This window comes from Microcaecilia unicolor, chromosome 5 (genome assembly GCF_901765095.1).
Source record: "Microcaecilia unicolor chromosome 5, aMicUni1.1, whole genome shotgun sequence".
Classification (NCBI taxonomy): domain Eukaryota; kingdom Metazoa; phylum Chordata; class Amphibia; order Gymnophiona; family Siphonopidae; genus Microcaecilia; species Microcaecilia unicolor.
In genome coordinates, this window is record NC_044035.1 from 47182803 (window position 1) to 47195471 (window position 12669).

Here is a 12669-nt window from a genome sequence, read left to right on the forward strand (position 1 = left end):
TTTTTCTACATATATTTCCAATTCATTCCCTGTTTGAAGAAGCTTCAGTTCACTTCTAGCACTAACTGGCTCACCTGTGAAAATATTGTTCATGATTAATACTACCATCGTAATTTCATACAGCCAGAAAGTCAACGATTCAATTCTAATTGTGCACCAACCAACTCAATGCATGCCATACAAGAATGCAAACCATGGTGTCTCAAATGCAGACTATTACAACGGAATTTATGCGGGATGTGAAGAAGGACTCACAAAAAAAAACTTCAAACCGCCCAAAACACAGCAGCCAGGCTGATATTCGGCAAAAACACAATTCGAAAGTGCTAAACCCCTCCGAGAAAAGCTGCACTGGCTCCCAATCAAAGAACAGATCATCTTCAAAATCTGCACCCTGATCCACAAAATTATCTACGGCGTAGTCCCAGGATACATGACAGACCTTATAGACCTACCAACCAGGATCATCAAGAACATACCTAAACCTACGTTACCCAAATTGCAAAGGACTCAAATACAAAACAACTTGTGCGCTTATGTAGGAGAAGTTAGATGCATAACTATGGAACGTACTCCCAAAAACTGTGAAAACAATCCATGACCACCTAAACTTCAGGAAATCACTAAAAACCAACCTCTTCAAAAAGGCTTACCTCACCGATCCAACGTAAACCCCCACACCAAACAATACAGCAACACCAATGATCGTACTGGACAATATACAATCTTCACTCCCTCCCTCCTCATTCGACCACAACATAACCTTGTATTTGTTTCTCAACCGGACTTGGCAAATGCCTTTACGGTACTATGTAAGCCACATTGAGCCTGCAAATAGATGGGAAAATGTGGGGTACAAATGTAACAAATAAATATATAGCCTTACTGGCATTACTCATTTCTGCAGCCAGTTTCTCAGCATACAGCTACAGACATTCACTTCCAAGTTTATTATGGCTGAGCTGGAAGAGACATTTCTGAATACATACCAGACCAAACCTCTAAAATACTACCGGTACATCGATGACATTTTTATGATTTGGACGGATGGGGAAGAAACTCAAACAATTTTACTATTCCTTCAATACATACCATCCTACAATCAGATTCAAAATTGACTACTCCCCAGAAAAAGTCAATTTTTTGGACACCACAGTCTCAATCAGTGATGGCTGTATACAAACATCTATATACAAGAAACCCACAGATAGATGCAGCTACCTCCACAACTCCAGCTTCCACCCTTCACATACAAAAAGATCCATTATTTACAGCCAAGCCACAAGATACCACCGTATCTGCTCGGACCCAGAGGATAGAGACAGACACCTTGAAACCCTGACTGCATCCTTCAAACAGAAAGGCTACAACCCCAAAATAATCTCCAAGAATATTGCCTCCTCCCTCAAAACATCCAGGGAAAATCTGCTACAGTACAAAGAAAAAAAAAAGCCACAGACAGAATTCCCCTTCTAGTGACATACAACCCAGAGCTGGAGAAACTGAGGAAAGTCATAAGAGACCTACAGCCGCTACTCCAGGAAGATGAATTACTGAAAGAGTTATTCCCATCCCCACCAGTGCTGGCCTTCCGACAGCCACCAAACTTAAAACATAAGCTGATCAGAAGTAAACTTCCAACACAGAGGGAAAAAGAAAAGGGCACGTTCCCCTGTAGCACATCCAGCTGCAAGCTATGCCAAAATATTTCACAAGACCCCACAGTCATTCACAAGGGAAAATTATTCAACATAAAGGACTATTTTACATGCTCATCTTCCAATGTGGTATATATCATTCAGTGTAAAAAATGTAACGAAGGATGCTATATTGGAGAAACAGGCCAGATGCTTAAGACAAGATTCAACCTGCACAGACATCACATGACAATAGCCGGTACCAGTCAAGCCCCCACTCCTGTGGGCCAACACTTTTCAAGACCAGAACACTGCACCAGTGATTTCATAGTAAGAATACTGAAAGGTAATTTTAACACAATACAGGAACACAAGACCTTTGAAATAAGAATGACTGAATATTTTGACACCCAAGAAACAGGACTTAATAAGGATCTGGGTTTTCTAACCCATTATAAACCATAAAGTTGTATTTCTCTATTTCTCTGTTTATTACCCTCCTCTCTCACTCTCACCTACCAACACCCATCCTGTTAGAATTTCAATGAAATGCTTTGATGTCCCCATGCATACCCCTACCCTCCCACTCTGTCAGACTGTCAAGGTAATGCTTTGATGTTTCTCTTATATATACACAATCTGCTACCACATTTGCTTATTTCCGATCTGACGAAGAAGGGCAACCTTCGAAAGCTAAATCAAGAAATTTATTAAGTTATGTCCAATAAAAAAAATGTATCATCTTATTTTCTTTTCCATGTTTTGTTTGATTTCTATTGATTACCTTGCTATATTTACTGTCCCTACAGAATTAGGGTTTTCAGTATTTCCCTCTTGGGACCTGATTTTAAGTGTGCTATATCTAGCTCTGTGTAGAAAGATATTATTGAAGTCTAATAATAAGGCTGCCATCTTCTCTCCCATTTCACTGCTCTTTACTGTTTGGTTTCCAATATCCTGTTTGCCAAAAGTATCAAAACACACCCAACAGGATTTATGTAAAAGGGGTCAGAATACTGCAAGAAGCTATTACTGGACTAACTTACTATGCTTGCTGTTAGAAAACTGGGCTTGAAAGCAGCAGAGCTCAAAACATTTTTTATTCCACTCTTAACATACACACCAACAAATGAAAAAGGTGTTTCTGCCACAACAATGTCCATGCAGTAACGTATATGCATTTAACGGGCATTTCAACCATCTTTTGGGAGCCATCCCATGCCACAAAATGATCTGTACGTACCATCTGCACAGCCAGGATGTGCTCAAAGCCATCATCTTCATCTACCTTAAATGTGAAGGTGGGGGTGCTGGCCGACAACTCGCAGCCTAGCCAATAGAAAGCAAAATAGATTAGAAAATGACCGAACAAGATCACTGGACTCCCACAAGCAGACATACATTTTGATCTTTTATTGGAGCCAACACTCCTGTTTTAGTCAGGACTAATACAATTACTACAACTTTGCAGAGTTGTTTACCCCAAATTAGTACTATTGCATAAAACATACATAAATTAGGAGCTTGTGCTTTAAAAGTTCAAACTATTACTACATTTTCAACAGATTAAAAGTGTGCACACATAAAACAGAAATTTTTTAATAAAAATTATATCTAAATGAATGTAGGGCATTACCTTTACCCATCACAGATGGCTCTTGAGTAGAAGAGAACCATTCTTTTTTTAAGCAACCCTATCTAGATTCTTCCAATGTTTTTGCTCCAATGCATTTTTTTCCTGTATCTTAATATGCACTGTTAAAAAATGTGGCAATTTTCTCCAGCTTCTAACAAACCTCCTTCCCAACCTGGTCATGGATATACAGGCCCTGAAGCGATTTACTTCCAATTCACAGTGATAAGAAGCACATATGCAAAACTTAAAATATTGATATTTATTGCAAACCAGAATGTTTGTAACAAACAAAGAGGCTGAATAGGATCTCTCACAATGAATGGGGAAATCAGGTGTTTAAAGGACTTACCAAAACATTTGTGACACATGTGAAGGGCTAGGCAGCTCTAGGAACCGAAACTGTGGACCAGGGCGCTGGAGAGGCAGGCGTGTGTGGGAACTATGGAGGGACTACCAACTCCAGCATCCTCTGGAAGGATCACCTGAATCCTCTAGGAAAGCTAACCAGTGCTGCAATGCCCCCAACTCCCAGAGGAGGCCACCAGACTCCCTTAGAGAAGATGAACCGGACTACAACTCCCAGGTTCCTAGGGGAGAGGAACAGGAAGCCTTTGAGCAAACTCAGGATAAAGATTGGAAGCAGCTGGAGAGAGAGAGGGAGGCCGATGGAACCTATGGAGTGGCTGCCGGAGGAGGTGATTGCAGAGGCCAAAGAGGTTGGTGAAGGGGCAGAGGTAGAGCTCAAGGATATTTCTGCTTAAGCCCAGGTAAAGAAGGGGCAATCTAAGGGTCTCTAGCCACCTTGATGAGCAATTTAATGCAATACACTGGGAGGAAAGTCCATGGACGTTACTGAACAGGTTCCCTGAAAGGGTAGCTTCCCTTGGGCATGGGCTCAAGTGGGACCCATGGGGAGGATACGAGGAGTTATTGGCTGGTATGAATGGGAGGGGGGTCCCCTTTCCTCAGGAGTGTTTGGATGGCTTGAGTTGGAAGCGCAAAGCAGAACCTTTTTGTGAAAGAACTTTGGGGATTTTTGCTGAATTAACTTTGGGAACCTTTTTGTTAACGGGTAAAGTGTTGGAACTTTTTGCCCCCAGGGTTAAAAGACTTGGGCTGTGGGGCTGCATTTATGCCTGGTAGAAAGAGTGTTTTCTTTTCTGTTGCAAAATTGAAACTAAGCGTGCTGGGGGCTATGCACCAAGCCTGTGGAGGCATATAGCCCAGGGAGGAGACTGCTCGCAATAACATACAGGAACTTATCTGACTTGTTTGCTGCTGTTTGAATTGCCAAGTAATGTTTTGCACAGGCACTGGCTTATACATTATCCTTACAGTGTGGATTATCTTCTACAAAAGTGGACAGAAAAAGTTTGAATGCCGTATAAGGTAAATGCAGTAATATCTGATCGTTTCCTTTAGTCCTGTTGCACCATTCTTATTAACTGGGCTATAATCCCCTCCTACCAGCAGATGGAGACTGAGACCCTGACTTTTCCCCGGTACCAGAGCTGGTATTCTGTGGGAAAAATTCCAGTATGCCTCTGCCAAAGTAGCGGATTGTCCCAGATAGCCCTATGACCCAACCACTGCTGCAGCCATAAATCCAATTGCACAGATTACGGATACACAATGCATCCCCTGAACCATAGTCTTCTAGGGAAGGTGACAGGATGAAGCAGTAGAACGAAAGGAAATTAAGAGAAATGACTAAAAAATTTTAACTTTCTTTAGTGTCCAGATGCACTATCCTGAACAATGAGCTATACCCAAGCAGAAAACTTAGTGGGCTGGGGGAGACAAGGCTCCCTGAATAACAGCTCAGCTAAAGTCTGACCTGATGCAGATATTCTCAGGCAAAACCACTCTGACCTCAAGATGTCGTCTCAGAATGAGTCAAATACGCCCGAAGACTGGAAGGTACCCATTTGTTCCTGCAAATATGAGCACCTTCGATGGCTCCTTTATCCATTGTGCAATGGAAGCCTACGATGCCACCCAGCCCTTGAGGGCCATAGAACAGGAACAAAAAATGAAAAGCATTTGCCTCCTGCTAATTAAACTCTGGAATTCATTGCCAGCAAATGTGGTAAAGGCTGTTAGCTTAGCAGGGGTTTAAAAAAAGGTTTGGCCGGCTTCCTAAAGGAAAAGTCCATAGACCGTTACTAAAATGGACTTGGGGAAAATCCACTGTTTATTTATGGGATAAGCAGCTTAAAATGTTTTGTACTTTTTTGGGATCTTGCCAGGTATTTGTGACCTGAATTGGCCACTGTTGGAAACAGGATGATGGGCTTGATGGACCTTTGGTCTGTCCCAGTATGGCAATACTCATGTGCTAATACCACTGTAGGACCCTTCAGATATCTAGCTTATACACCCTCTTATCCGTAAGTCTGCTCCCTGATCTACAAAAGGTGGGCACACAGACCTCTTGATCCACATGGAAGGGAGAAATCACCTTCAGAAGGAAAAAGGTACAGTTTGGAGACACACAGGATCTTCCAAGAAAGATAAATATAGCTCCTGACAGGATACCACCTGAAGCTCTGACATTCTTCTGGCCAAAGCAACCACCACCAAGATTCTTGAACAAGGCAACTCTCAAGGGGTCAAAGGGGTCTCCCAAAATCAGGTTAAGCACCAAAATCCAAGTCCTAAGAAGGAGGGTTGAACAGGAGAGCATAAATGAGAGATCACTTTCAAAAACCATGCAATGTCCTCATGCGCCACCAGGGTGACCCCCAGTACCTTGCCACAACAGGAGACGTGTGCCAGCTGAACATTCAAGGAATTTAATGCCATACCCTGGTCAAATCCCTAGGATCTGAGCCTTCCACAGGGAAAGGAAGCGCTTGTTTGCAGGACTCCTCAAAAACTTTCCAGACCAAGACGTAAACTAATGTGGACATAAATCCACATGTGGATGAAAAGACAACTACAGAGTCAGAATAGGTTGACATTTGGAATACACACTTAGCCAAGACCTTAGAGAAAACAGCACCACTAAAAAAAGGTCTTATGCCTCACTCACAAACGCTCACCTTGGTTTTCTCCAGAACCTTAGATCCTTAAACTTGAAGGACGAAAACTGGAAAGATGACGACGTAAATCTTGCCTGGACGAAGATAGGCTAAACTGTAGGAAGCACATGACAAAGTACCGCCAAGCCTTAACAGCAACCAACAAAAACAATATTTCTCTCAATGCACTGCACAGGCTGCCAATTCAACCAAGCAGCTGCTCAGTAAACAGCCTACTGCAACCCCCACAACAGAACCAGCCTGCCCAGTCTAAACTGAACTGCAATGATTTTGGCTGCATATGTTGTCAACAAAATGAAAAGTCTCCACCAGGCCTTGCAAACAATCCCACTCAGTTTCCAATCAGTTAATCAGGAGTGAACAAACTCACCCCCTCCTGACAGAGACAGATGGGACACTTAACCCAATGACAGTGGAGAGCCTTGACAAAATCCTAAGCGAGCTTCGACCAACTACCTGCTCCCTCGACCCCTGCCCATCAAAGATAGTGCAACAGGCAAGTATGGGCCTTATAGAAGGCACCACAAAAATGTTCTAATGGGCAGCTACCAACAGCATTAAAAAGGGCAGTGGTTCACCCTTTGCTAAAGAAAAACCACCTTGACCAGGACAAACTTGAACCCTACTGGCCAGTATCCATCATCCCATTTCTAGGGAAGCTTATAGAACGAACAGTCTGTGCTCAACTTAATGACTGGCTAAAAGAGAGAAACTAGCTAGATCCATGTCAATCTGGATTCAGACCAGGTTATGGAACAGAAACTGTCCTCATATCCCTACTAGATCTTCACAGAACCCGAGACAGGGGATTTGCCTCAGTGTTAGTACTGCTAGATTTCTCAGCAGCTTTTGACACTGTGGATCATATCATGCTAGCACGACTGACAGAAACAGGTATCAATGGAACTACTTGCCTGGTTCAGATCCTATGACAGGTAATCCATAATGTTTGGCAACTCATTGCCACCATGGGCGGCTGCCCTGCAGGGTACCACAAGGATCGATACTGTCACCTATTCTGTTCGACATCTAGCTCAAGCCAATAGCTGATTCGGTCAATGGACATTCAGTTCTACATCTACGTGGATGATGTGCAGCTACTCAAACCCACTGAACCTGACTTACCTACAGCCTTAACTAAACTGATTAACATCAATTCAAGAACAGGCTGTGCCTGAACCCAAGTAAAACAGAGCTTCTCTGGGGTCCTTAACACAAATGGATACCTACTAGACATCAAAATCTCTTTTGGGAAGTACGAACTCCGCTAGTAGAGGCTAGACCCGAAAACATTTATTGGGTTGAATGACTGGAAGACTTGGAGAGGAAGGCACCATCCCTACCTCCCCTCCATCCCCCACACAGGGGCTGGGTACACTGAAAATAACGGGATCTCTGGACAGGGAGTCCTCTGCCAGGCCAGTAACACCAAGCCTCAAGCTCTCGGTTCCTGGCCGAATAACCTCTAACAACCAACAGTGGTCACTCCTCCAGAAGCTGAGGCACCTTAGCATCTCTAAACTCTTGACCAACTTATCCAAATCCTCTCCAAATAAGAGAGAGCCCTGGAAGGGAAACTTACTACTGCTACTACTACTACTATTTAGCATTGACTTACTGAGCTTTGACTTAGAAGCTGCATCCACAGACCAACCTCTAAGCCAAAGAGTTCTGCAAGCTGATACTCCTAAGGCCCTAGATTTAATAGATGCCCGCCTGAAGCAAATCACATAGGGCAGACAAAAATGCCGATCCCATCTCAATCCTAGCTACCCTCCTGATCAATAAGAGCAAATCATCTGCCTCTCTATCCAGCACCCACTCTGACCACCTTGAGACTCATGTAACAGGTAGGGCAACACCTTGTCCAACCTATCTGCCATGATTTTGGCTAGCAATTTAGTCTCAAAATTGAGTAGTGAGATAGGTAGGTAGGAATCCGGTCAGTATAATTCAGGTAAGAACAAATCACTCCCTGGTTTAGGAAGCACTATAATTTTTTGCCCTATTAAACGAGGGGGTGGGATTCGTTTCTGCATCAACCATGGCATTAAACGTTCTAGTAAGAGGTTTTACCATTTCCTCCCACAATAGTTTATAAAATTCAGCCCAAAACCCCGTCTGACCCAGGAGCTTTCATCAAGGGGCTATGCTGAATAGCCTCCCGCACTTACATGTCCTGAATGGGTTTATTCAAGCGGGACAGCTGTGATGGCTGCAAGGAAGGAAGGTTTAAACCCAAGAGACAGAGGTGAGCTGAAAGACCCTCATCCATGGAACAAGAATATAAACATGCATAGTAAGCAGCAAAGATTTTCTCATGGATGAGTACCTTGTGGTCTGCCAGCCAAGTCTCATCTTAAGTGTCAATACCCTGCAATTGCTCTGACTATGAGACAGTAACCTAGCCAAAGAAGAGCCCCCTTTTCCCCCAAATTTATAAAGCCAAAACCGATAAGATTTCTCCACCTGCTGGTGAAGATGTTCATTCAGGGCTGTCTGCACTTCCACAAGTTATTGGTGATCAACCGGGTCATGAGTGCGACCAGTCTATGCAACTGATGTAAAGAGTGATCTAATTGCAAAATCTCTGGCCCTTTTACAATGGCTCAGATAACTGAATGCGGCCCCTCAAAATTGCTTCTGCTGCCTCCCAGAAGAGAACCGAGTCCTGTTCACGTTGCTCATTATGTAGTTTGTAATCCTGCCACTACAACAGCAATTACTCCCTAAATTTATAATGCTGTCAAAGGTCCAAGAGCAGCACCTGGACAAATTGCCCACAGGTTCCCAGCCCATCCAATCCCAGGCATAATCAGAAATAGCTTATGGCCTAATCTCCGTAGACATAACTACAGAGGAGACCTACAATCAACAAATAGTCTATCTAGCCTCGACTGTATAGAGTGCACTCTGGACATAGGGGTGAAATCCCTAAATGTAATTTTAAACTCTCCCTTTAAGGATCGCTTTGGATTTCTTTTGAAACGTTACTACAATGTGGCTGTCCCCCATAGTACTACAGCACCCTTCCTGCAGAAGGGTGTAGGTTAACCTTTAAAACATTAACTGTGTCAGAGCATACAAGAAATGCCCAGGGTGAGAGAAGGGAGGAGGGACCCAGCCACAGCTGAAGAACCATTCTGCCCTGGAGCTTCCCCTTAAGACCATAAGGTTAAAAAGTCAGCTGACCCCACTGGTCCAGAATACGTCAGAAGGCAGTTGGCCCCAGCTCCCACTCCCCTGCATCCAGCAGGGAGTGGCTGAAGTTCACCTGCACATTTTCCTTGTCTGCTATATGAACTGCCAACAGTGCTAGGGGTTAAGAATCAACCCATCGAAAAAGGGCTGCTGCAGTCAGGGCCAGTACCTGGCTCCCGGTGCCTCCTGCTTGTTGATGGCCACTGCTGTCACTTATCAACCATCATATGGACCACTGTCCCCCAGAGCAAGAGGAATTCCAGACCCAAGCGAACTACCTGTGCCCCCAGGCAGCTGATGGTCCATTAAGTCCTCAGGGCAGTCCAACACCTCTGAATCACTATGCCCAATCAATGAGCCCCTCAACGAAGTAGGCTAGCATCAGACACTTGGGTGAACCCAGTAGGACTCCACACAGAAGATGGCCAGAGCAATATCCCCAGTCTAGGCTGTGTTAAGACCTGAGCAGGAGAGGTAAACAATGGTTCAAGTTATGGGAAACAGGCACCCACTGTGACAAAAGGGCTGTCTGGAGAGGACCCATCTGGGCCCAAGCCCACAAAACTACCTCCAGAATGACCACCATGAACCCCAGCATTTGAAAATCGCCCATGCCCACGAGGCCTCCAGACTATACTTTGTGTTTGCAACTTGCCCATTCATTCCTCCATGAGAAACACCACCCCTTGGGCTGTATTCAACCAAAACCGGGTTTTCCCCAATTCCGAGACAGAGATGGGCTGCTCTTTGCTCAATTTACCATTCAGCCCAAATGGTCCAAGAGCTGGATGACTTGATGTGTCCACACTGGAATCTGCTTCAACAATGACCTGAACAAGTGAACTGTTCATGTTGAATGGACCCAAATGCCCTGGCAGTTAAGTGTACTAACACACCACCATCACCTTGTGAGGGGCCATCACTAATGAAAAGTGTATTTATTTATTGGGATTCATTAACCACCTTTATGAAGACTTTCACCCAAAGGCAGTGTAAAATCAGTACAGTTTAACATCAAGCTTATAAGTTTGATAACAGCATAACAGTAACAAAATGAATATAGACAGACAGAATGAAAGAGGAAAACTTGAAAGCAGCTTGCCATATAGCTGAGGGGCCAAACTCAGATATATAGATGGGGACAAGATGCGTGATACAGAGTCAGTTGGGATAAATGGGTGGCTAAACTAAAGGCAAGTTCTTTGTACTGTTAATAAACATATAAGGAACTAGTCTAAGTTACAGTGGGTGTAGCAAGCTAGTCCAGGTGCAGAATGGGTGTATAGTCAGTCACCCTGTGTATTAAAGGCTTGGAAAAAGAGCCAGGCTTTTACCTGCTTCCTGAAGTAGAGGTAGTCTAAAAGGTCAGAAATTGGGCTTTTAAAACAAAAACAAAAAAGACTTGGAGAACAATGTCTGTGCTAGATCTATCAATTTTCCATGGCAGTTGAGAGGTATGTGTGGCATTTTAAATCCATATCCATTGTGTCCACTCATCAACTGAGGTTGACTCCACCACATAAGCTAACCAACTTAACCTCACCAATGGACTTTGACCCTGGGGAACTGGGTTTGATGCCCACTGCAGCTTCTTGTGACTCTGGACAAGTCAATTAACCCCCTGGTTCAAAGTACCTGTATATACTCTGTAAACCACTTTGAATGTAATTGCAAAAAACACAGAAAGGCAGTATATCAAGTCCCATTACCTTTGTAACCTGGGAAAAGAAACTGAGGAATGCATATGAATCACCTTCACATGTCCAGAAGTGTCTGTCCAACAAAAATCCACAAGGTACTATTTCTGTGTATTTTAAACAATTCTTATGTCGAAAATAGCTGATGGGCGTCAAACAACGAGATTCTCCATGTGTAGCGCTATAGAAATTAGTAGTATGGCTGGTGATGCACCTGATCTATAGAAGCCCTTCCGAGAGAGAAAACGCAAATAAAGGTGAACGATTTAGCCAAGAGTACCACAAATTGCAAAAATTGGCTGCATAAATAATAAAGTTAGAACTCTATCCTTTCAAATCGTGTTGCCAACATTCATTTGTTTTAAACCAAAAGGCGCCCATTTAAATATCACTGAAAGACTCGTCCTAAAAATTAAACTGGCATTATTCAGTGAACTGCCTTAATTAGTTCCAGAACTTCCATAGCACAATCACTAATCCAAAAGTAGAAGTCTTATACATACTACCGATTAACATTTAATAATAATTTTCTAAATAATGTTTGCCATGATCACAAGTGGGGATCAATACTTTACTTGGGAAAGTAACAGGATAACATGGATGGACTACGGTAAGGAAATCACACCCAGAAAAATAAAAGAACGGAGAACAAGAGAGAAGAGGCAACAGACCTGCTTCAAAGAAGCCTACTTACTTAGTAACTATACAATGAAATGGTCAGGAAGTAAGGAACCGAAAGAGCTCACACGCACACGTGTTCAAACTAAGGGGAATGTCTCCACGTTTGCCACCACGTGCGCCGCTTCTCACTATCCCAAAGCAACGATTTAACACTTACCAAAAAGAAAACTCTCAGCTCGAGCGGGGACCTGGTCTCTGGATCGCATACTCACACCGCTCTCCACTTTCAAGAACGCAGCCATACCGGAAACTAAGCAACAACGAGAACAAAAAATATCTCCACGAACCACTTCTACAGCATCATCAAGTCTGAGCCGGGTGGTGGTGTGGCGGGTGCACGTATTAAACGCCGTCCTTTACGCACGTACGTGCACGTCGCTTTGCATTAAACCCAATGAGGTTTATTTATTGACTGCATTTTCAGGTTACTGACCTATTCCATCACATGTCTGAAAAATCTCCACCTCCTATATTGTGCTTTTATTTATATAATTTTTCAATTATATTTTAAAACAAAGTCTTAATTAAATCTCTTTTATAGGGTTTCTTATCAACAGTGGGAACTTAGCTTTTTCAACTTGGCTAAGTTCCCACTGTTGTTAAGAAACCTTATAAAATATTTAATTAAGATTCAATTTTAAAAATATATCTGAAAGATTATATGGAAGAACAGCAGTCTGATAGAGGAACCCAAGGAGTGCTTAAGGTCAATTCTCTCCATTGTCTTACAAATACCTGTCCTGCTCAACTCTATACTTATAACCATACTTCAA

General features: G+C 43.2%; 1 protein-coding gene across 1 annotated transcript in view; it reads right to left on the bottom strand.

Annotated features, from left to right (window-relative positions):
- NPM3 (nucleophosmin/nucleoplasmin 3) overlaps nt 1–12236 on the bottom strand; it is a 37607-nt gene extending 25371 nt beyond the window's left edge. Inside the window, exons 1-2 of the mRNA XM_030204786.1 lie at nt 12054–12236; nt 2881–2966 (exon numbers count right to left, since the gene is read on the bottom strand). Of these exons, the coding sequence (XP_030060646.1) occupies nt 2881–2966; nt 12054–12138 (171 nt within the window). The 5' untranslated portion in view covers nt 12139–12236. The remainder of the gene's footprint in view (nt 1–2880; nt 2967–12053) is intronic.
- Between the last annotated feature and the right edge of the window lie 433 nt (nt 12237–12669).